Genomic DNA, 26,768 nt, shown 5'->3' on the forward strand with positions numbered 1-26,768 from the left:
TAAGGCTGTAGATATATTTGAAAAGTAAATAGTTTTCAACAGATTGAAACCATTCACAAAATGTACAAAATCATCACTCAGCCAATTTTGTGCCATTGCTTAGGGAATCCTGGTAATAGTCTATGGACTATACTACAAAGTAGCTCAAACCCAAAAGTCAAGTGTTGCCTAGGCTGGGACTGGGACTCAACCAGTGGTTCAAAGCAGTGCCTTTGTTCAATAAGCCTCTCAGGAGTGTTTTTCTTTCTTACCTGCACACTGCTCCTTATCACAGCTATTCTGTTATCTAGATTCCTCTGTCTTTCAAAAACGATTGAATTTTGCATTGACTTCTCCAGTGGCCCCTAAAATATAACAAAAAGACAACTGAGTTCAACCCAACATATATTTAGCAAGAATAAATTAAGTTTGGAAAATATTTCTGGGCAAACTGGGTTAAGACAAAGAAAATGATGATGCAAGTATTTACCATGGAGTGGTTAATTTTCACAATGGTTTTGCTTTCCCAGCACGTCAAGTTCTCCCAGGTCAGGGCTCTGCTCACCATTTCCTTTGCTTTTAGTAAGCTTTGGTGCTACACAGTGATTTTTCTATTCCAGCAGTTTAGTTTCATTTCGTAATTCATCATTCAGGCTCTCACTCTGGCTTTCTCCCAGGTCTAAGGTACATCTTACAGGTTCAGTGCTCTGCTTATATGGGCTGGAGCAGGGTGCACAGATGATCTCTGTTTCAGTAATTGCCGGCATTTGCTGTCTTGTGCCTGACATCTATGCTCAGCCATCTTGGTCAGGAGGAAAGGTTCTAAAAATTGTAAGACACCTTGCAAAAAGTAACATGGTATCATAGTATGTATTATATGCTCATCTTTACTGTATGTAGCAGTTAAAATTGCATTTGCTTTCTAAATTAGTCTTTGCTGTTATCTAGTGATTTTAAAAAATAACTGCATTTAGAGATGTAATTTCTGCAAGAGGAGTTGTTAATAAAGAGGATATACTTTATATCATCCAATCATCTTCAAATCCACCTTCCTTAGTTATTGCTTGTATCAGTAATACCTTTTGCAAGATGGATACTACATAAGATAAATCACAAAAAGTTGGATAAATATTCAGAAGAAACACACATTGTATGTGTGCATGTTTCAAAATCATATATTGGCTTTTAGACATTCCCAATTTATTGAAAAACTGTATTTTCTATTTTATAATTATATTGTTGGAAGCCACAAAGAAATTGTTAATGAGATGCATACAGGCTACAACTAGTATAGCAAGTCTTACATTCTATTTTTGCAGAAGTCTGCCGTTATTCTATATAGACTTATTCATAACCAACCAGCACAGACTCTTATTGCTTATCACCTGGAGAGAAGCCAGACTATTAAGCTTTTTTCCCTGACCAATACTTTCCCAAAACAATCCCTCTCTTTGAAACAATACGGTATAAAAAATAAAACAGACAAACAGAAAGTTAAGATATATAGTCTAAATGTACAATAGATTGTAAATAAGGAATGCTTATGCTAAATGTAAATAATGCATAAGATTTCATTTCAGAATTCTGCACACAATTTTGGACACAATGTTTCAAAACCTTTGCTACTGTAGCGGGAATGCTTATTAATAAGACATAATTAACATAAGATGAGATCACTTTATTGGCCATATACAATTTCTTGTATTAGGAATTTGTATTTTCACATACCCCAACTTGCTTTCCATAAGGTCACACAGACAGTGAGAGAAGCTTGGGGTGAGAGCGCAGGGCACCCCTGGAGCAGTTGGGGGTTAAGGGCCTTGCTCAGGGGCCCAATGAATAGGTTTCCTCTGCCGGCCACGGGATACGAACCCGCAACCTTCCAGCCACAGGCACAGATCCTTAACCACAGAAGCCACCACATGGCTCCAATTAAGTGTTGCTGTGCTTTCCTAAATGAGGCCCCGTCTCTCTTCCTCATCTCTGTGGTGCAGCCACAGAGAAGCTATTCATGCAGTTTCTGATTTAAAGTGTTTCCTCTCCGATAAGGAGCAGCTCCCAAATATGGATACACCCAGCCATGCTTGGCTATCATGATTAATGGTCATTCCTGGCGCCTATCTGTCTGTGAGACTCTTGGGAACATCTGGATTGCAGTCCTAGATGTCAGGGGTCATTGTCACTCATCTCTCACCTTGATCAACCAATCAGGAACCTGCAGGGCGTGGTAACCCCACATGGGTCTCAAATGCCCGCTAAACTTTGGACCAATCATCACCTCTTTGTTCTGGATAAAAATACACTGCAGGCTCAGAACTTTGCTTCTCCGGCCATTTCTGCATACCCTTAAAGACAATAACGTGATGGCCAGTGTTGTCTGTACAGGGACTGGAACTTTGTTCCAGTAAATCATCAGCCCCGGGAATGCCCGAATATAAGGGTTCAACTTGCTAGCCGCCAATGTGGACACTTCGCTTGATCACCAAAGTATACGTTTGGACTCTTGTCAACAATCTGAATAAGTTTTATTCAGCAGTAGCACTACACCAGAAGCAAACCAAGTTTCTTCCTCTTAAAGAATGACTTGCTCAGACCTGCAGTCACCCTCTGTGCATAAATACTTTTTACTAGTCAGTCGGACAACAAGTTTGTCCCTGGGAGAGCAACGACTGCACTGCCCGCCGCATTTAGATTCCTCTCTGCTTCCAACTCTGGCCTGCACCAGGATTGGTTCGGTGGGAGCCAGAGGACGCCGAGAGGACGCCAGTTGGATGTTGCTGCAACAGAGGCTGTCAGCTGATCTTTGGTGTCCATGCTGGGAAATACGAATCCATATCTGGATAAGTAAACCCAATATTCTACATTGCATCTCGAGAATTCAATTGTTACCTCAACACAAGTTGATATCAATTTAATTCATATGAGTAATGTATTTACTTCTGAGAATCTAATGTAGAAGTGATATTAATGAGACTGATTAATGAAACAGTATAGCTAACTGGTAGACTGAATGCATATTCCTTGCTTGTATCTCTTTGTGTTTTGCATCTCTTCGTGATTATACACCATTTTGATAAACCTCACAGTTAGATCTGCCATCTGTATCCAGGCAGACTGTTATGCTTTATTTGCACAATTTATGTATTAATAAATGTATCTCGTGTATTTGAATCTGTGTATGTGCATCGCTGATCGATTAATTTTCTAATAGCCATAAAAGAATCACCTTGTGGTTACTGCTACAATTAATAAATTGTTCCAGTAAATTCACAAAACTTCTACACAGGGAATTTATGCCAGGGAATAAAAAAAAAAACATGCTATGGTATCTCGTAATTGTGACTTAGTATCTCAGAATTGCAACTTAAAAACTCAGAATAACGACTTTATATCTCGCAATTCCGACTTTTTATCTCACATTTGTGACTTCGAAATAGCCCACATTTCATTGTCTGTCCTTTTGTTATTGTAACGGATTCGGGTTCTAGGGCTTGTGCCCCTTGCCGCTGCCACCCTAGTTCATGCATCACTGCATTGGCTCGAACCAAGGTCTTGCCAGCTGAGCTAAAGAAGACCTTTTTAAGTAAAAAAGGTCATACAATGGAAATATGTAAAAAGTATAAATTTCAGCTTTTATAATGGTGAATTCCTCTGGATGTAAAGTGTCTTTTTCTGTATCTTTTTCATATTCTGTCTCCGTTTTTGTATTTCTGGTGTTTAAATAAAAACTTTTTTAAAAAGCCCACCGTCCACTATTCCATCCGGGTACTATGGAAGCCTCACTGGCGGAAATGGGATTCCATAAAAATTTGTGTAATTAATTTGATTTTTATCAGGGCACTGTACCAGACAAGCCTTCAGGCCTATAGATCCTATGATCCTTTACGATTTATGAATATAGTGTAACGGCCAACATACAGGTTGTACGATCTGGTTGCAGTATGGTGACGGCACCGCCCTCCCCTGCGCATAACAGGGATGCTGGCCCCTGGGGCTAAAGAAAGTGTTCTTTAGCTCAGCTGGCAAGACCTGGATTCGAGCCAATGCAGTGAGGCACGAACTAGGGTGGGAGCAGCGAGGGCACAAGCCCTAGAACCCGAATCCGTTACAATAACAAAAGGATAGACAATGAAATGTGGGCTATTTTGAAGTCGCAAATGTCAAATAAAAAGTCACAATTGCGAGATATAAAGTCAGAATTCTGAGTTTTAAGTTGCAATTCTGAGATATAAAGTCACAATTGCGAGACATAAAGTTGTAATTCTGAGATATAAAGTCGCAACTGCGAGATACAACAGCACGTTTTTTTTTCTCCCTGGCGGAAACGGGCTTCCATACTACTCTGCAATCAATTCAGAGGAGATACATTCCTTGGTTTAAAGGAATGTTCTATAATTCCTGTAGCATGCTAAAAGAACGTTTTCTTTTAAATAACTTTTTTTAACAGAAAAGATTATGAGGTAATCTAATTTTAAATGCAATGCCAAAGCTCATCTGTTGTATGTCTTCAGAAAATATAGTGAAACACATAACAAAAAACATAATGTATTTCTGGCCACCACTGGACACAAAATAAACTGAACAAAACTTGGTTGCATTAAATTCTGGTGAGTAAGTCATTCATAGCACAACTATCTCATTCTCGTATGGTAAAAAATTATACAAGACATGCATTGTCCTTGGTTTGAAATCGCATAACCACATCTAAGAGCATATAATTGACCATGCTTTTAATGGAAGTATTATTTATCTTCATCCAGCATTTTAAATACCACCAACCAATGTTTTTACTAATAACAATTGAAGAGCCCCATATAAGAAATTCTTAATTTTCTTCACATTTACTTTGTTATTTTCCTTTTATTTCCTTAAGAGTGGTGGCTATTTCCACCTTTTTACAGAACCACCCCAATTTTAGATAAAAAGATTAACTAACCAGTTGAATGTTACTCTTTGTTACAGTTGAACTGTCCTAAAAGGCACGGTTATTCAGTCTGTGTTTAAAGATCAACTGCAAAATACCTGTTCCTGGATAGTAGCTGTAGCAATGATCCTCCTCTCTTCTCTCAGGCAGTTAGCAATCACACCAGCCATGTGTAAAGGATTGGTTTTATATTTTACCTGAAAAATATAGAATAAAAATAATATAATATTATTCATGAGCACTATTCAAGAAAAGTCTTGGACATATAAAACACAATAGAAGTGAAAAGATATTAAGCTTTATATTTAGCTGTGTTTTGAAAACACAGTAACAAAGGTTAATTTATAACCAGAAACATGACTGTATTGTGAAATACATTGCAATACAGCAGGAATTGATCCTTCTGGCTTTGTTATACATAAGCGAACGTCATCGGCACAAAGGGAGATGTTGTGTTCCTCCTGACCCACCAAGACACCAGAGACACCAGAGACACTCGGCAAGTGGCTCTATGACCAAAGCAAAAAGGAGGGGTGACAGGGGACAGCCTTCTCTTGTGCCCCTGCCAATCTGAAATCTATTGGACATGAGACCATTTGTAGCCACCACAGCTTGAGAAATAGTTTAATTAGATTAATATAGTTTGAGCCCAAATTAAACTTAACTTCTCAAGAGGGGCAAAGAGAAAATTCCATTTCATTCTATCAAATGCTTTTTCAGCATAGAAAGAGGCTTAGAATGTGGGTTCCTTATTCCTCTTGTCCAGATCTATGATATTAAATAAATGACAAACTGAACTATATCTGGATTTTACGAACCCTGTCTGACGGTATCATACTGTATATACAGTATATTTATACAGTATACAAACACACTGCTGTTCATTGCCATGTATAGTACGCTACTGTTTCAGTATATCTGTGGATTCGCATGTTGGGGGGGGTTTGATTATACTATGAATGAGTCCCTGGATATCATCCAACTTTCCGACTGATAAAAAATAAACCTTTGATGAGTTTGCACGAGAGAAAAAGATACCTTTTCAGAAGTTGTGTACTGTGCACAGTAGGAGAATTTGACAAACAGCTAAAGTTGCTTTAATAATTTAAAATCTGTCTGATTGTACTGCAGCTCTCAAGTAATTGAGCAAAAAGTAATCTTGCTCTTACAAGCGGATCTGTTAGCAGAGTTTGTGTTTATACACTGCACCCTTTTGAATTGATTTTTATCACCTTTATCACCTTCGTCTGTCTGGGGTATTGAAGTTGTATCCCTTCCTCAATTTAACATCTGATATGTCCCCAGTAAGCAGAGAGACTAAAACCCGCTATGGATTAAACTTGCAACATTTCTCAGACTGCGCCAAAGTCAGGCGCAGAGTAAAATCCTCTAAACCGAAAGCCACGATGGACACCACAATTACCAGTAATACAAACTGTAGTACCGTAATACCTGCAATACAAGAGAACACAAAAAACTATAACAACCCCAAGTGCACGCGTGAATCATGGAAAAAAAATCAACTCCACAAAACAGATCAAAGATCCTGAACAAGCACCCAAATATGCTAAATCCCCACTATGGTTACGACAAGGTGAAAGTGGGAAGCTGATTTTTTAAGCATTTTTTAAAGAACTTCAAAAATAAGAAACAATGACATGTCCCTCCCTAATTTAGCATGACTAGCATGACTTTAAAAACTTAAACTTGAAACAGTAGAACCTCAATTATATTCACCATTGTATTAACAGTTACAACAGATACAAATCTAAACCCAAATCCAAAACCTTTTAAAACAGTAGCTGTTAACTCTGCTTCACACCTGCATGTCACGATCTCATTGTGCCCAGCAACCCTTTTGTCTGGAGTACTCTATGAATGAGTCCCTGAGGCATACCATCCAAGGTTTGGAATTATAAAAAAAAATCAAACCTTGTCGTGTACTGCTTGCAAAGCATCTGATTTTGACAAAACTTAAAAAGCTTTTTTTTCTTGAAGAATTTAAAATCTGTCCGCCTGACTGTATTGCAGCTTATTTTATTGAACTGTTTGGCCACCTACAGAGATATTCCGCTCTAAATTTAAGGTCTGCTTCTTTCAGGGTTTTGTTATGCGAAATGTTTTTGACACTTGTTAAACTGAGATCCTGACCGATTTGACTTTATATTTGCTCCATTAAGTTGAAACAGAAAAATAAGATGTTCTGTAAACTTTTTGGAATTCAATTTATTATATTATTTGTTCATTATAATTATTGTTAATAATAATAATAATTATTATATTATTTATTATAAAACCACTAACATCGACACAGGTGATGTTGCTGTTCATAGCCTCTCATTAATTTAAATTGCGCTGACAGGCACCCCTTTGAGTTTTAAACACCTTTATCACCTTTGTCTGTCTGGAGGGATTGTGAATTGAACATTCAAATACTGGGATATATAAAATTAATACCATATAGAAACATATACCTTTATCAATAAATTAATATTGTTAGTGGCGCTCAGACTCAACTCAACTTATTGGTAGCAAATTCTTCAAAAATGAAGTAGCTTCGTATTTCGGAAACATCATGATGGTTACACAAGGAAGTGAAACATGACAATTTGTTACAGTAGTAATAGTTAACCCTTCCAAATTGCTTTATCAGTCTGTCCGTGGGGGGTGGTGGGGGGCATCTCCGACTCCTCCGTATGCTCAAGTGATCGTAAAAGTCATGTAAGTATACTTTAATATATAAAATTAATAAAAACGTCAATGTTAACATTATATTTACAATTGAACTGGTTCAGGTGGGCAGATGTGTCCGCATGCACAGGCTGCAAAGGAACAAGTAATAGGTTTATTCCATGCTGAAAAGAGAAGAAAGAAAACACAACATTTCGGCCGTGGAGCTTCCTTCAGGTGTGAGAAAGACATGGCAGTAGGCAAAGGTAATGTAGCATGGGAGAACAAAAGCTGGGAGAGAGGAGGAGCAGGAGGCGGGAGCAGGGGATAGACAGACTGGCCAATCAGGTAGAGTGGCCAATCAGGTAGTGTGAAGTCAGGATAGGTGATGAGAGGTGTGAAATGAAACCTACAATGAATAGAGAGAATTTAGTAGAAAAGTCTGTCGTTGAGAGAAGGGGAAAGATTTGATCCTAGCTGCAGGATAATTTTAGTTTCGGTAGTCTTGATGTTGGAGTTAGGAAAACCAACCAGTTTTGAGAACAAAGACGGAGAGATACGTGTGATTTGTCATCACACTTCAAACCTGCGTCATAAAGAAAATAAAAATGGTTGTAAAGTTCTCCAAAGCCTTCTCAGTCAAGAACCGAGACTTCAAGTAGTGAGCTTCATCAGCATGCATAGGCTGCAAAGGATCAATTCAAGGTTTATTCCTTGCTGAAAAGGGAAGAAAGGAAACACAATATTTCGGCTGTGAATGTTTCTTTCAGGTGTGAAGAAAACAGAGTTCTCATTCAATTGCTGCCTAAACCTTCCCCCACACACCCTCCCCCGTTGCAATTAGGATATACACAAAGAAAGCACTGAAAGCTTTATATGGTTAGGTGTTTATATGGTTCGCATACGTTGGAATAGTAATTCTTGCATTATGAACTCACTTACACCTGGGACCCGCTTTACTCAAAATAAAGTTTCTGAAAATGGAACCAGTTGCTAGATGTTGTTTATATAAAAGTGAAAATTTTCACAAATTGCGAATTTTAAAATGCCTATGGTTTGGAGGCTCTCTGTCATTTGTTTGCAATGTTATTGACATATGAAGCATCCTGTCTCACAAATAGGCGTTTTAATACGAAAGTGAAAGTTGTGAAAACAGTGACAAATGAGCCTGAACAAAATACAAAGAGTTTGAAATAGATATCATTAAGAATGTAATATTGTTAATAGTGATCAGATACATTATTATAATTTGGTTTCAGTGGTGTTTTTAATATCCTTTATTATTCTTGATTATAATTGTTATACAGTGCCTTGCGAAAGTATTCGGCCCCCTTGAACTTTTCAACCTTTTGCCACATTTCAGGCTTCAAACATAAAGATATAAATTTTTTATTTTATGTGAAGAATCACCAACAAGTGGGACACAATTGTGAAGTGGAACGAAATCTATTGGATTTTTGAAACTTTTTTAACTAATAAAAAAATGAAAAGTGGGGCGTACAAAATTATTCGGCCCCTTTACTTTCAGTGCAGCAAACTCACTCCAGAAGTTCAGCGAGGATCTCTGAATGATCCAATGTTGTCCTAAATGACTGATGGTGATAAATAGAATCCACCTGTGTGTAATCAAGTCTCTGTATAAATGCACCTGCTCTGTGATAGTCTCAAGGTTCTGTTGAAAGCGCAGAGAGCATCATGAAGACCAAGGAACACACCAGGCAGGTCCGTAATACTGTTGTGGAGAAGTTTAAAGCCGGATTTGGATACAAAAAGATTTCCCAAGCTTCAAACATCCCAAGGAGCACTGTGCAAGCGATCATCTTGAAATGGAAGGAGTATCAGACCACTGCAAATCTACCAAGACCTGGCCGTCCCTCTAAACTTTCAGCTCAGACAAGGAGAAGACTGATCAGAGATGCAGCCAAGAGGCCCATGATCACTCTGGATGAACTGCAGAGAACTACAGCTGAGGTGGGAGAGTCTGTCCATAGGACAACAATCAGTCTTACACTGCACAAATCTGGCCTTTATGGAAGAGTGGCAAGAAGAAAGCCATTTCTCAAAGATATCCATAAAAAGTCTCGTCTAAAGTTTGCCACAAGCCACCTGGGAGACACCCCAAACATGTGGAAGAAGGTGCTCTGGTCAGATGAAACCAAAATCGAACTTTTTGGCCACAATGCAAAACGATATGTTTGGCGTAAAAGCAACACAGCTCATCACCCTCAACACACCATCCCCACTGTCAAACATGGTGGTGGCAGCATCATGGTTTGGGCCTGCTTTTCTTCAGCAGGGACAGGGAAGATGGTTAAAATTGAGGGGAAGATGGATGCAGCCAAATACAGGACCATTCTGGATGAAAACCTGTTGGAGTCTGCTAAAGACCTGAAACTGGGACGGAGATTTATCTTCTAACAAGACGATGATCCCAAACATACAGCAAAATCTACAAAGGAATGGTTCACAAATAAACGTATCCAGGTGTTTGAATGGCCAAGTCAAAGTCCAGACCTGAATCCAATCGAGAATCTGTGGAAAGAGCTGAAAACTGCTGTTCACAAACGCTCTCCATCCAACCTCACTAAGCTCGAGCTGTTTTGCAAGGAAGAATGGGCAAGATTTCAGTCTCTCGATGTGCAAAACTGATAGAGACATACCCCAAGCGACTTGCAGCTGTAATCGCAGCAAAAGGTGGCTCTACAAAGTATTAACGCAAGGGGGCCGAATAATTTTGCACGCCCCACTTTTCATTTTTTTATTAGTTAAAAAAGTTTCAAAAATCCAATAGATTTCGTTCCACTTCACAATTGTGTCCCACTTGTTGGTGATTCTTCACATAAAATAAAAAAATTATATCTTTATGTTTGAAGCCTGAAATGTGGCAAAAGGTTGAAAAGTTCAAGGGGGCCGAATACTTTCGCAAGGCACTGTATATACTATTTCGTTTAAGACTTGCTGTAAAGGCTCGTCTTGAATTGCCCCACTGGGATGCAGTACTTTGAATTGAATTAAACCAGTTGAACTGGTTTTTACTCCCACTGTTGCTAATAAAGTTAAGGTTGTGGTGTGTTGTGGGAGTATAGGTGTACTCCTGATACCCTGTCAAATGATTTAACAGAATCAGAATATTGTTCAATAACAATGTGGGTCACCTTGCTATATAAAATAGAACAGTCTGGAGAAGACCGTTCAGAACAGAGAAGATTATGAGGGAACTAATGAAAATTTACTTTGGCTCCCTTTGGAGCGGAATGGCAACTAGATGACATCCTTGCAGTAATTAGCTACTGACTACCAAATGGGAAAGATGGGCCCTGTGGCCTCCTCTCATTTGCAACGTTTCTTATGTTCTTTTGTTCTTAAGTGTTTTTGACTGTAATACTAATTATATTCTGTTTCTTCCAACAGGAGGGTTGGCAGAAGCTGTTTAACCTCATTACAGCTGATGTGATAGCTGACTGCTCAAATCAGGCCCACCCTGATTGATCCTAGGCCTACCCAATTAGTAATTATTTTTTTCCTGGTTTGCGTTCCATAATTTGCTTTTTAATGTTACATGTTTGATTGTTCCGTCGTATGTAATTTGCAATTGGCTCGCTGTATCTTTTGTGACCAATAAGAAAATTATGTAAATGTAGTGGGCCGTAGCCTAATTGGTCAGACTCTCTTAGAACTACTGTATCTAGCTCTAGGTTTTTGATTTATTAGCCAACATGGCAAAACGAATGATACAGCCTGGCTTTCCAAATACAAGTGTTTCTGGAACGCAAGCGGTAGTGCGCATGTTTGCTTGTAGCAGCTCCATACATGCTCGACCTGTAGGAGTTAAGCACGAAGAGGTTCTAAAATTTCTCCTGTAAACAAATTACAAGTTTTGGAATGCAAAAATAAAATTAAGATAATATTGACGGATAGATGCGAGTGTGCATTTTACAGATAACTATTCATATTGTCTCTAATGCCCTGCAGTATTTTTAAGTGAACAATGTTTACAGAGCTAAAATACATCCAAAGTATGTATTTGACGCTTTTATTAGCAGACCATTCCTGCAATTAAAGGTACAATGAATTGGTTAGCATTGTAATGCAAATATACCAATTCAGTGTTAAGTCTTGTAGTTAGTAAGTCACGAATTTCCAAATTAGGTGTCTTTTTGCATCAAAAATAGAATATCAATTTCATGGGTATCATACAAGTTTAAAAGCATCATGAAGAATTAAACAAGATCTTTAGAACTTAATATTTCAATACCTTCACAGTTTTTATTCTCATGGCACCTCACTCGATATTACCCTTGGAGCGATGCATTTACTTCAACCTCTGAAACCCATACATGTGTGCACGTTCTTCTAGTATGATTTGCTAAAGTCTGCTGAATATGTAAAGGCAAGGTAAACCCTGCATGGTATTTTAAATACAACATTTCAGACAGATTTTGAATCTTGTGTTTTGCATTGCGCTCATTGTGTTTTGCAATAAAATTTTAACTTCAGAGTAACTCATAAAACTACTCAACAATCTAAAAGCAGGCATACGAAATATTACAAGCAACAAGTGAAAATTAGCTCTTGCAGCTTTTCTTTAGATAAAAAAAAAAGTCTTCATATGAGAGACCTTTGCAAACTAGCTGTCATTTGAACGGGAATTCTCCGACTCTCTAGACAGTGATGAGATTATCGTCAGAATCAATTCCAAGCCCTGACGCCTGCGTCTGGTCTAGAAGGCCAAAACCTCACAACAGAGGTATGCACTGATTGTCTTTTGTGTGTGTCCGCCGTGGCACAATAGCGTTTGGCAGCCTAGGTACAGTAATTGTTGCTTAACCTGTGTGTGTTTGACAGAGAAACAGTATGTATATATAAGGTTCTGCTAATTCTACTGCTTGATTATGCTGCTTGAGGATTGGATTGTAAATTGGAGGGGTGATCCTATGCTGGTAGGACAGTCAGTTAGTGCCCGGACCACCCACTTTTGCACAGGCCCACCCAAAAATCAATTCCTTGCATATGCCCCTGGCTCAAATAACAAATGTCCTGTTTCTACTACTCTTGATGATTTTAGTAATTACCTAGTGTGCCCAACAGAACGTAGTGGAAGATTAATAAAGAAACCTAACTTTTGACATCTGAGAAGAATTTGCCCTAGTGGACCACAAAGTCATCATCTACTGGGTTATGAGGGACAATATTGTGAAAATGGAAATAATTAATTGTAAAAACAAGTTGAAATGTACAGGTGTAAAGAGTACTTGTAAATTGTTTTAATTGGATATTTCAATTGGTTATTAGAGGACCAAGCAATGTCTTTTTGCTGTAGAGTTACACATTGTAATAGTGTATGTTGTGCATTGAAGATGCTGCAGAAATGCAGTAAAAGAAATTCTGTGTTGAACTACACTTAGCAGATTAGTAGTGAGTTGGTGAGGGGATATGATGGGTATTTAATTGAACTTTCTTCAGAGAGCTCTGTATAATATTTAAGGACCTTATTATGTTGAAATTATGAAAGGGAGTTGTAAAAGGAACCATTTAGCATGGACCACATATGTTATATAACTTAGTCAGAGGGATAACTTGAGTGATCAGTATGAGAACTGCACTGAGTTACGGTAGTTCATTAGATAAGATGCCCTTGTGGCACGGTTTCTATGCTACAAAATGCCAGTACTATTATAATTTCCTCTTGGCCAATTAATGGCTCAAACCATACAAATGTCACCAACCAGTTTTCTCATCAACGGGAAGGTACATGCATGAGGCCTTCCTTGGTTAACAGTTGGAACTGAAAGGCTAGGCCTGTACAGACCGAACACCTAACCTTGAGCTCACAGAAGCTCAGCACACTAACAGGCATGAGAAAGATGTACCAACAACTAGGAACACACAAGATATGCAGGAAAGGTTTGTTAAATGAACAAGCTTTGTGATGCAAATAAGGTAGACTTAGGCAGTTGCATCTGTTTTTAATTTTGAGAATTGTGTGTGTGGTGGTGGACTTTGTCATTGTAGAATCTACATTTCTGCAGATCAAATAAAGGTGGTTCGATTGAACTCCCTCTCTCAAGTTTTCTGATTCCTGGTTTGGATTCTAACAGTCATGTTCTTTTATTTAGGATTAATATTTTATTTCTTTTGTTGTCCTTTCAGGGGTTGGTATAGACCAAGTTATAGAGCAAGCCTTCTGGCAAACAGAATGGGTTTGTTTAAATGTGTGCTACCATTTATTGTTAATAAACATTTGTTTACTAAGCTTTGACTCCGAAATTCTAACTCTATCGCTATAGCTATGCCAGAGAATAAAAAACTATTGCCTCACATTAGACCTACCCCTCAGGTTTATTTGTTTTTATTATATATTTCAATTATTTTATTTCCTGCTCTCTATTTTCCTAACCCCCTATCTTGTAAAATGCGCAGCTACCACATCTGAGGCTAATCAGATCTGCCATTTAAGATCCCCACTCGTTCCCGGACGTTGTTCAAGCTTAGAACTGGAGCATTTACAAGACAGTTACAGAAGGATTATTATTTTCTTTAATATACAATCCTCATGTATAACGAAGAACGATCGCCCTTCCAGACACCTACACACGGGCACTCCACTCACACCCTGACCAAGGATGAGAAGCGCTCTGCCGGTGTTTAGGCAGCACCCTTTCTAACCTGACACTATTACAAGTCCAAGTCTGGAGCGATAAGCCTTTTTGCAGTTTCCACAGGTGAAGAGTGACTCTGGCGGTAAAGGGGATGGGATTGTCCTCTGCCGTCTGCACTCCCTCATCTCCTCCCATATCTGGTAGCTCCTCTGCTAAATCTTCCGAATTCCTGACTTGACAGCCTGTCTCAACTTGCTGTGGTCCGCTGCAATGGTTTCTCATGTTTTAGAGTCGATATTGATAGCCTTCATGGCGCGTTTGCTGACATCTTTGTAATGCAGAGTAGGTCTGCCAGCAGGTCTGGTGCCAGTGGCCAGCTCGCCATACAACAAGTCCTTTGGTATTCGGCCATCTTCCATTTGGCTGACATGACCGAGCCAGCCCAGGCGTCACTGAGACAGGAGAGCAAACATTCTGGGGATGTGCACTTGGGGGAAAATGTCTTTGTTGGGCACACAATCCTTCCATGTGATCCCCAAGATTTTCCTTATACAACGAGGGTGGAAGGAGTTAAAGCGATGCCCCTGTCTGGTGTACAGTGTCCAGGTCTCTCTGCCATAGAGTAGCATGCTAAGCACGCAGGCCTGGTACACCTTCATCTTAGTGTTGATAGTCAGCATGTGGTTCTCCTAGGCCTTCTTGGAAAGGTGTGCCATCGTGGTTGCTGCTCTACTGATGCGTTTGTTGAGCTCGGCCTCTAAGGACAGGCTGCTGTTGATGGTGGAACCAAGGAAGGTGAACTCCTCCACGACTTCAAGGGTGTGTCCCCCTGTGAATATGCTTGGAGCACTATTGACATCCTGACTCATGATATTGGTCTTCTTCAGGCTAAAAGTGAGGCCAAACTCATTGCAGGCACGTGCAAAGCTACTGATAAGTCTCTGAAGACCATCCTCTGAATGTGCGACCAGAGCAGCATCATCAGCAAACAGCATTTCCCTGATCAAAACTTTGTGAACCTTTGTCTTTGCCCGGAGTCGCACCAGGTCGAAAAGCTTCCTATCACTTCTAGTGAAAATATAGAAACCATCCTCGGAGGAACTGAAGGTGTACAAAAGCAACACCCAGCTATGTTCAATTATAATCATCCTGATGAATCCCTTTCAGCTCACTGTTAATCCTTTAATCGGGCACTAAATCATCCAATTAATCATCCTTTTTATGTTCCAGCAGCCATATCACCCTGCAACTCAAAACTGGCAACCCACTAAAGCTAAGCTGGTGTGACCCTGGTCAGTATCTGGATGGAAGACCTTCTGGGAAAAACTAAGTTTGCTGCTAGAAGAGGTATTAATGGGGCCAGCAGGGGGTGCTCACCCTGCAGTTTGTAACGGGGACACTATACTATAAAAAGGCGCTGTCCTTTGGATGAGAAAATCTCACAATGTTTCTCGAAAAGAGTAGGGGTGTAACCCTGGTGTCCTGGCAACTAGGGCAAAGTTTCACATTGGTCTTTACCGATCGTGTTGGCCTCCTAATAATCCCCATCTTTGAATTGGCTTCATTCCTCTGTTCTCCTCTCCACTGATGTGTGGTGAGTGTTCTGGTGCACGATGGCTGCTGTTGCATCATCCGGGTAGACGCTGCACATTGGTAGTGGTGGAGAGGAGTCCCCATTACCTGTAAGGCGCTTTCAGTGCAGTGTCCAGAAAAGTGCCAAATAAATGAAGGAATTATTATTATTATTTTCCTAATTCCCTATTTAACACAACTGAGGAAGTGCTCCTTCATTGACCTGTTAGAGGTTATACAGCTCTCTGCACAAAATCCACTGGATGTACTAGCAAGTGTAATAGTGCCTCAAGTGCCTGTTCAGTGGCATCCTGCAGAGACTGCTGCAACTACAAAGCCACATCACCATGTTTCCAGTTGGCAGCCCTTTCTCGCCCTTGGTTGCTTTTGGTGAACCCTTTCACCTTCAGAAACCTAGAGGAAAACTCAAGCCGCAGCACTTGGGTTTCAAACTGCTAAGCCACTGCTGCTTCTTTCAGTGCATATCCATGCTGTAATAGAAAGGGATTTGCAACTTACTACTGTGAGAATTAAGTCTTCCAAATAAACTTTATTTGCTGATAATCATGACCTCTGGCACATGAGGTTGTTTTTCAACATGATAAAGAAGATATTGTCTATATGACATTAGAAAAGTAGAACTTTTAAAATTAATCTGGTGCTTTTACCAGTCCACTGTCTGTCATCCCACTGAACTGCCAGCTGGAACTGATTAATACTGGACAATATTAAATACTATGGGATAATCCTGAGAGAATAGTCAATGAAAATAGTGCAACAAGAATAAATACTTTATTGCAGATGGCACTGTATTGTCAACAATAGTCAGAAATAAACATGAAAGGTTATGTATGTGAACTGAGAAACATTAGCAGTAAAATAATAGCAAAGCATGTCCTGTTTTATTTCATCTTGAAAGGGCTATAGATTTCCATATCTATTAGAAGTTATATTGACTCTTTACTGCATATTTGTATTTCACAGAATTTCTAGGTAACCAATAGTCTAAATCAGTGGTTTTCAAACTTTTTTCATGATGGAACCCTTTTCTGTCTAAGCTAATGTTGCGGATCCCAACCTTTTTTCTTACTTTTCAGGATTAGCTATGGAAGTGTTCTGCAAAAAGCAATCTAGGACTGCTATTCAGAGGCAATTTAGCCAATTATTAAGGAAAAAACTATCGATTGCTTTTGTTTTAATTGTAAGCATCGTATTGAGTTTATTTCGGTCATTTATTAATCATATGATAACTTGTCTACGATTAGCACCCCTAGAGTTTAATAAAGCCTAATCACTGAAAGAATTGATGTTCTAACCGCCGGATCAACCAAGTTAAGGCCCCGAAGCCTACTGTATGTCAGCTGGACAAAGCTCCTGTAACAAAAGGCCACTAGCTCAGTACGTTGCGCAGCTGGAACCTCAGACACCTTCCCGATCAATGTTGGCATCCACCAAGGCCCAGGCTTGTCTCCTCTGCTCTTCATATTTTGCATGGATACGGTGACCAAAGATATCCAAACAAGGCATCCATGGACGCTATTGTATGCCGACAATGTTATGCTAGCAAGTGAAACGCGACACGGCCTTGAACAGCAAGTACAGGAGTGGAAGACACGCCTTGAAAGATTCCGGATGAAATTGAACATCAAGAAGACAGAGTACCTGGAATGCGGTGATCAAACCGATGGCACAATCGCAGCTGGTGGGGTCCAACTGAACAAAGTGACAAAGTTCAAGTACCAAGGCTTATGTGTCGACTCCGACTGCCCTACCCTCCAAGACCCCAAGACACGAGTCAGTGCCGCTTGGATGAAATGGCGGCAGGTCATTGGAGTACTGTGCGACAAGAAGATCCCTTTTCACCTAAAATCCAAAGTCTACCGCTCAGTGGTCAGACCAGTGGACCTACACGGAACTGAATGCTGGCCAACGACAAAGAAACACGAACGGGCACTCCATACGATGGAAATGAAGATGCTGCGATGGACCCTTGGCTTGACAAGACTAGAACATGTCATGAATGAAGATGTGAGAAAAACACTCAAAGTCACCACAATCACTGAGAAAATGAGGGAATTGCGCCTGCAATTGTATGGACATGTGCTCCGCAGAAATGATACATCAATGGCAAAGACCGCCCTCGAATTGAATGTGGAAGGCCGCCGGCCCCGTGGACGACCATTTACACACTGGCTGGTTCGGCTGAAGGACAATATGCTCCTTGCAAAAGTGACCTGCCGAGATGCCGCAGACCGTACGAAGTGGAAAAATCGATGCAAACAAGCAGACCCCACATCAGTGGGAAAATGCGAAGAAGAAGAAGATACATGTTCTGGAATATTTGTGAATACACAAGAAACAAACAAAGTATGATTGGTTGCAGAAGCAAATAGACATGTCTAATATCAATATGGCTGAGATTAAAATTGATTCTGATTGGTTCGTTAAGACATGTCATCACAAAACATGGTACTGCCTCAACCCCGGAAAATTCTACTTAGTTCTACAAATTTACCTAGTAACATGCTATTATCTATCTCTCATTGTGAGAGTTTTTGAGATTTTGCCGGATGGAGAAATGGCAAAAATGTGTATGCCCAAATGAGATAGAAGAACAGATGGAAGAGGAAATTTCATCCCACAGCTTTGAGGTACCTTCTGGCTCTAGCAGTGAAAGTACAGAAATTTATTCAGAGAGTGAATTTGAAGATGTTTCTGACTTTGGAGCCTGGCAAAGCCTTCGTAACTCACATTTTTTTATTAATGTTTTTATTCATAGCAATTTTTTATTTTTTTTGTAGCCTATGTGAGAGCTCACGGAACCCCTGCTGACATCCCGCAGAATTGAGAACCACTGGTCTAAATGTTTATGAAATAAAATTATCACTAAATAATTAAGTAAAGACATTATTGCTTTTTTAGAAATTTGGTAATGCTAGCATGAAACACTTACAATATTTATTGTTTTATTGTGTTACTGACTAGTAAACATATCTTAACAACACTCAGTATAAAACTAAACATATCAGAGAATAATATTTTTTCTGATACTGGACTTGAATACTTTTGGGATATATCGATACTTGAATGAAAACGTATAAACACAAGATACAAGCAGTATTCATATTGTTTAAGAAATAAATTTACAGCATCAGTTCACTAATTATTGTATTATACCTTTTATGAAAACCCCTCTTTACATACCAGAAATAACAAGGAAAGTGTCACTGATGTCAGAAGGGACAAATGTGGAATGGCAGGAGAGCGGCTTAGCGGCGAGACAGGGGTTAGCCCCGGGCTCAGCTGTTCAGGAAATGCTGTATGGAAACCTATGCCCTCAAGCCATGGACAGGAGCAACCTGGTGCTAGGCGGGTCTAGGGACATCCGAACCTCTATGCTGAGTGAGGAGCAGAGCAGAAACAGGAAGTAAATAGGCTACACAACAAGACACACGGGAAAGACATGAATAATCACAGGGAACTAGGAACAGGACAGAAGTAGAGTGCCCTCTAGGTGCATTAGGTGTGACAGAAAGGAATTCCCCACTAACATATAATGTAATATAATGTGTGAAAATATTATATTACTTTTAGTGCTGTACAAATCAATAGGATCATTAGAATTAAATTAAATGACTTTTCCAATGTGCTGTCAAAACACATCTTTACACATCATCTTCTAGAAAATAAGAAAGTAGTGGCACAACAAACGTAAGCTGTAAACCATAAGTATTCCAAGTGAGTTCAAGTACTTGAGTACTTAGTAGTGAGTTTTTTGATGGACTACAGTATAAAAGTATAAAAAGGAGAGACATGTACATTAATTTTACGGGAAGAACTTCGATCAACAAATTTGTTTGGTAACCATTTGGTAACCCAGCCTTAACTGACAACAGTGCTTTACCACACAAAACCAGAGTTTTTGAAGTGAGGATGTACAGAATGTACAGAAAAGCAAAACCCCCTGTGAGAACAGTCTTTGATGAATGGCATTTAATTACAGCACAGGTTTATGCACAAATCTTGCACAAGTAATGGGCATAAGCCAACTTTTGTCCTCATCCAAAAGCATATGTCCTTATAAGACAGTTTACCATTTTATCTTTTATTTTACCAGTTACAATAACAGACGGGCACATCACTATATATTGTATATATATCACTCTAGAAGCTAAACAACAGCTTTCAAAGTCATTTAAAAAATGATCACTCTCAGACGCAAATGAGCCTCATACACAAAACACATGAAATTTTAAAGAGTGATAATTTCCCAACAATTGTAGTTTCTACTGCAATTTAACTTTCATTAAGTGTCTTGGTGTTTAAGGATCACTTAAATTGGATACAGGTTTGATGGGTAAAAGAACCGTTATAGTTCTAGTTTTTCTTTTTCTTTCTACATTTACATTGTAACTGTTGATTGAAAACTAGAGGAAAAAAGAAAGCCACAATAGTTTTGAATTGTAAGTTATCTAGAGCTGCAATTGTAAGTCAGCTACACCAATTGTCAAAGAAGTGGCTTGTGAGGTCCCTGAAAATAAAAAGCTACACAATCTGACAGGCAAAAGAGTCAACAAGATAAAATATTGAATGACAATCCAATCTTTATATGTCATGTACTCGCAAGTCTGCATTGTCACATATAACTGTTCAATAAGAAGTACTTGAAACTTTCTCATGTATCTTGCAAGTTTTAGCTGTGAGGTTATTTTGGTTAAAAATAAAAAAACTGCAGCAACAACAAAAATGCAACACAGGTCATGTTCAAAATACCTTTTTGCTATGCTTCAACTTCCTTAATTCAAGCAGCACCTTCAGTAGAACAGGATGTCTAAAACCACAATTTTCCATTCTGAGAACTGCCTTTCACAGTAAAATTGATAAAAACAATCTTGTGCGTATCTTAAATTCACCTTTTCTAACAAAGTGAAGACCACATATCAACATAGGAGGCCCATCTTTTCAACTACAGTTTATTTTCTGTTTTATCAAGTTAAAGCTTGTTGCTCAAACATCATCTTGCCATTTAAAATTATTTACATTAATGTAGGAAATATGGACATAGAAAGCAAAGAGGAATCAAATATAACACTTGCAATACTTCAAAATATACATGGAATGTGATTGCCACTGTTGTACTATTTGTGTAAATTTGCTTTTGCATTTAAAAGTGTACATAAGTGAGAGGCATATTCACCTTATTGGTGACACAATCAAGATAAAGTTGTAATATGAGACAGACTTCTCTTGTTTTTAAAGGAAATTAAGAGATCTCTTCCAATACCAGCTGTAACACAACTGAACAATGTTAAATAACTGGAGTGTCTATGTCAAAATTACTATAAATACAGTACTGAGCAAAATTAGTATCATACTGAAAGACAAATTACAATTTTTTTTATTTATAGAACCTAATGAACTAAACCTCTAAAGCCTGCATCCTCCACTTGAATTACTAAGAAGTTTGCAGGTATCTTTATCACAAAGAGTTCACAAAACATTACTGCACAAAATTGTAATGTAAATATTTTTAATAAAAAACTTGAATGTTGAAATAGAACATGTTTATGGGTTAAAGAACCTAAATGTCAGCAAATCAGCATGCAATAACCAAAACCTAAAATATGTCGATTGCATTAAGTATTCAGCCCTCTGAGTCAAAACGTAGCAGGGGTAGCTTAGGCAGCAATTACAGCTATAAGACATTTTCGAAAAGACTTTACTAATCTACTGATTTTCTATAAGTTTCACTCAGGAGTTTAGGCCACGCAGGGACATATAATTTCTTCTAATGTTGCTTCAGTGTAGCTTTGGCTCTGTGCTTTTAGTCATAGTCCTGCTGAAAGATAATATTTTCATCCCAATTTCATCCCTTTCTTAGAGATTGCATGAATACATATAGAAAATGACTATTCATAAAATCCCAGTGATCCTTACTTATTTTCCTGAGGTGTGTCAGTGAGAAAAAGGAGGAACAAGATAGCAGAACTGCAAAGATTATTATACTTTAATGGTCAAAAGCTGTGTGTTAATCAAAAAGGGGAGCAGAGTGTAAGAGAGAGAATGTAGCAGCACTTAGCAGTCCAAGAGAAAATGCAGCAGAGACAGAAAGAAAATGTCTCCTGGTTACATAGAGGGAGAGAAATGGACTAACAATGAATAAAAAAAAACATTTTACAATGTGTAATCTTAAACAAATATGGATATTCAAATTAAAAAGGGCATGTGAACTAAAAAATATTGACTCACATTCATGAAATAACTGAATATGGTATTCTTACATGCAATTGTATCTAATGTAAATGTAGCTTCTGTTCCCTAAAGCTACCGTATGCATTGTGTTCTAAATATTTTAGCAGTTTTCTTTAATAAAATTGGTCCTCTGGGCTGCATAGGCATCCTCTTTAGAACCCCCAAAGGACAAAATGAGACTGATTTTTTTTTTAACATAACATCAATTCACAGCATTAACAGTTAAAATAGACATTATTACGTGGCTTAAGTCTTTCTGCAACTTAGGGGATGGGGGGAGAGCGTCACATATGCTGCTTGATTCATACCACAAAAATATTGGGAAAAAGACAATTTCCAAATAAAGGAATACATTCTTTATTATGTCAATGTTGATTATTCCACCTCCTCCAGTCTTACTCTGTAAAAGCTTCTTCTTGTTGGCCAATATTAGGGAAGTTTTTCATTCAGAGGATTGCACTACAATATATTGTAAAGTACCACTGCATAAATCACTGACGCATAAAACAATATTGTACAACTAACAATAGCTTTAAAGAGGAGCTCCACTTAAATGTCATAATGATATCAATTAAATAATAATAAATTAAATAACATTTGCATGCTCATGCAATTATAATAGTTTGTTTTATCTTGAGAAATTTCATTGGTTTTCGTAATTAACTTCCACATTCAATTTATCATAAATTCTTTGCCAGACTTTTTCTCTGGCTTTTGGATTGGCTATAGAATATCCCATTGCTCTTACAACAGAATCAATGCTCATAGTTTTCCTTAAAGAACTTCATGGTCACTGGACTCCATAGTCAAGGTAATTCATGGTCACTGTATATTTTTTTCCATGATTTTGCTGACTTAGATGAAGGATGCAATGTTCACCTCTCCTGCCTACTGAAGTGTGGCATTAACCTAGAGCTAGTCAGTTTGTATAAACCTGGTAACTTAAACATGAGTTTGCCTTCATGAAACTGAGTTAACCTGAGTTAGGGTGGGTCAGGTTAAGTCTATTTAGATAACTTGATAAATTCCTGAATTAGTTCAACTTATTTCATGAAGCAGCCCCAGGTGGGACACGTGAGGTGAGTTTTCTCATTATGTTGTTGGGTGTCAGAAACAAATTCATTGTAGTAGCCTATACTTTTTGCTAATACTTTTTCAATTAATATAATTTAAAAGAGCTCTTTAAAAATAAAACAATGAACAAAACAGTGGATTAAATATTTTATTTAGGTGGATGCTGCACATTGGTGGTGGTGGAGGGGACCCCTGTAATTTACAATTAAATTGCCTGTAAAGCGCTTTAAGTGGAGTGTCCAGAAAAGCACTATATAAGTGTAAGCAATTATTATAATTAATACCTGGAATCAGAGAAACACCCTACAAGAAGAGCAACTGTTGAGGCCTTTAAAATGTACACAGCTGAATTGGATAGCATTATCCAATCAACTATGAGCCCAGAACGTTAACTGCATTTCCCTTTAATCAGACAAGACACAGAACCACTCTCCAAGAGACCAGACATAAGACATAGATTATGATTTGTGTCATGGGTAGAAAACAGTGGATAGAGTGACAATTATACTGCACCTTGAAGGTTGGATCATGACTAGTGGGGTAGTCTAGATGTTATTCATGTGCATCAGGATCCTACAGTAGGGACTGAATGGGTTTAGAGACATTGAAATCTGTTGGGGAAGCAGGAAATTCCACCAAAAGCTTACCTATCCATGCAAACATCCTTAAACTTTGTAATGCTCCTGTTTTTTTTCATGTGCTTACATGTAAGCCATATACAGTATGCTAAATTCAGCTTTCTTTTCTTTTTAGCTTAAAAGAGAATAATGTCTCAGGACCTCATGATCTTCAAAAAGGTGGATATGTAGTGGAAAGGTGAGGGTAAGGGAATTGGAAAACTTGGGAGGTGATATTTGATTCAGGCTTGACATTTGACCCACATGTGCAGCATATTGTCAGAACATCATTCTTTCACCTCAGAAATATCGCTAGACTACGCCCTATGTTATCGCTAACTGTGGCTGAAAAGCTGATCAACACATTTGTCTCCTCCCGAATTGAGTACTGTAATGCTCTACTCGCTGGGGTTTCTAAATCCACATTGAACAAACTCCAGTATGTCAAAAATGTGGCATCCAGAATCCTGACCAGGTCTAGTGCAAGTGAACACATTACTCCTTCCTCAAGTCAAGTTTCATGTCAACTTCAAAATCCTCATGCTCACCTACTGTATAAGGCTCTGCATGGCTTGGCACCTTCGTATCTGTCTGAGCTACTATCATCCTACTCCCCACCTCGCAACCTTCGCTCTTCTAATTCTGCTCTCCTATCTGTTCCCCAAGTCTGTCTACACTATGGGTGACAGGGCCTTCTACTGTTATACCCCCAAAACCCTGGTACTCTATCGCCAAAGATATCAGAGTCACCTTCCATAAACTCCTTCAAATCCAGACACAAAATTTTCTTCTTTAGAAGAGCCTTTACTTACCTAGTTCCATTCTTTACCCCTCTGCTTCTACTTTTCTTATTACCACCATCCACAGTCTCCGCTTTATATTGTAATTGTGTTAAATATTGTGTATTCTTTTTATTTATTGTCTTTCTTTAAAACGCTTTGAGAAGCCGCCTTTAAAGGTGCTATATAAAATAAAGTTTATTATTGGTTCTGTTCTTTATCCCTCTCCTCCTACTGTATTCAGTATTACTGTATTATTGTTGTTGTGGCTCTGTAAATGTTTTGATAAGCGACCTTTAAAGGCTCAATACAAAATAAAGTTTATTATTATATTATTAAACGTATATTATTACACCATTCATTAAGTGTTATTTATTACTACTAATATTTCTGTTGCCTTGACAAAGCAGCTTGGGCTGTGTAAAAACAATGGAATGCAGCTACAAGGGGCCCATCTGTTAAGAAACAACTTCTAGGTCTGGAATACAGCCCAGGACACTGTAAAGCTGTGTCCATTCTGAAATTAACTAATGATATACAGTATAGTGCCGTTTTGGGTCCACTCAGTCTGCTATTCACCTAATGCCAAAGACAATGGGGCAGAGGTCATTGTCCACTCAATGATCCGGCAATAATAATAATAATTAATAATAATTGCTTACACTTATATAGCGCTTTTTGGGACACTCCACTCAAAGTGCTTTACAGGTAATGGGGACTCCCCTCAACCACCACCAATGTGCAGCATCCACCTGGATGACACGACAGCAGCCATAGTGCGCCAGAACGCTCACCACACATCAGCCATTAGTGGGGAAGAGAACAGAGTAATGAAGCCAATTCATATATGGAGATTATTAGGAGGCCATGATTGTTAAGGGCCAATGGGAAATTTGGCCAGGACGCTGGAGTTACACCCCTACTCTTTTCGAGAAACTACCTGGGATTTTTAATGACCACAGAGAGTCGGGACCTCGGTTTTAGGCATCATACCAACAACGGCGCCTTTTTACAGTATAGTGTCCCCGTCATTATACTGAGGCATTAGGACCCACATAGACCACAAGGTAAGCACCCCCTGCTGGCCCCACTAACACCTCAGAACTGCAGGATGCATACCAGAACTATACCTGAAAACTGTGATGTAGTACCTTAAAAGCTAGCTCCCAACTCATTTTTGTAAATTAAATCACTGGTTCCTTTTCTCTCTCAAATGAACTGGCAACTCTGACTTCACCAACCATGTGACTGCAAACAGTCTGAAGACACCATGCCAAGAGAGTGAGTTAGTGAAGCACAGAATTCTGCCCAAGATATTCTTTCTGCAACAGGCGAAATCTTGTGCTCGTGAACCAATTGTTATTTCTGCCTGATCAATGAAATTGACACTTGACACAAGACTTTTTTGTCAACATTCTGCATATCCAAGTACAGTGGATATAAAAAGTCTACACACCCTTATTGACATTGCAGGATTTTTTGACATACAGCCAGAAATCTAGATAAATCATGTCAGATATTTTTCCATCTTTAATGTGACCTTGCAACCAACAAAATTCAAGAGCACAGAGCAAAGAGGTGATGAAACTGGATTACTTACAACCTTGCATAAATATTTCCAGTGGCAAGCTTGAAATCAAAAACATACGTTTGGCCAAAGGATCTTTGAATATAAAACGTCTTTATTCACATTATAATAATCCTCAACAATTGAACTATAATTCCAAACATATTCAATAGTTAGTATGCATATTTACTTGTATCTGAGAATATGTACATTAACTATATGAGACTCATAAAATCCACAAAGTAGACTATAACATGTTAATGTTGATATTTTAACTCCAATTAACTCTTTGCGTTATAATCCCTGAGTGATTAGGTTGTTTTACACTGCATGAAAAAAGCAAGATTGTTGATAAAATGGAACCCTACTAAGTGCTGGTGGTGGCAGTTTACTGCACACTTTTTATCTACAGAAGGAACCTGCCACACTACTTGCTCTATATGCATGCAATGTAAACTCTCCTTAACTTCACACTTAAGTTGAGTTATATGTAAAATCAGGAGAGGGTGTATTTTGCTTGATTCATTTCCCCTCAGTTTTGACAGGATTCCCAGGTTCTTGCTGATAGGGAACAGCCCCATTACCTAATACAACCACCACTATGCTTGACGGTAGGGATGGCGTTTACTGGGTGATGCTTCATGTTGGGTTAATGTCAGTCATACCACTTTGTATTAGGACAAAAAAGTTCCATATTTTTCAAAACCTTTACTATGGGTTTGTAGTATCCTTAAA

General features: G+C 38.6%; 1 protein-coding gene across 1 annotated transcript in view; it reads right to left on the reverse strand.

Annotated features, from left to right (window-relative positions):
• The window catches only part of stat4 (signal transducer and activator of transcription 4), a 132,126-nt gene that overhangs the window by 79,526 nt on the left and 25,832 nt on the right, over nucleotides 1-26,768 (reverse strand). Inside the window, exons 4-5 of the mRNA XM_015359317.2 lie at nucleotides 5,002-5,100; nucleotides 252-344 (exon numbers count right to left, since the gene is read on the reverse strand). Coding sequence (XP_015214803.1) covers nucleotides 252-344; nucleotides 5,002-5,100 — 192 coding nt within the window. The remainder of the gene's footprint in view (nucleotides 1-251; nucleotides 345-5,001; nucleotides 5,101-26,768) is intronic.

This window comes from Lepisosteus oculatus, chromosome 12 (assembly GCF_040954835.1).
Source record: "Lepisosteus oculatus isolate fLepOcu1 chromosome 12, fLepOcu1.hap2, whole genome shotgun sequence".
Classification (NCBI taxonomy): Eukaryota; Metazoa; Chordata; class Actinopteri; order Semionotiformes; family Lepisosteidae; genus Lepisosteus; species Lepisosteus oculatus.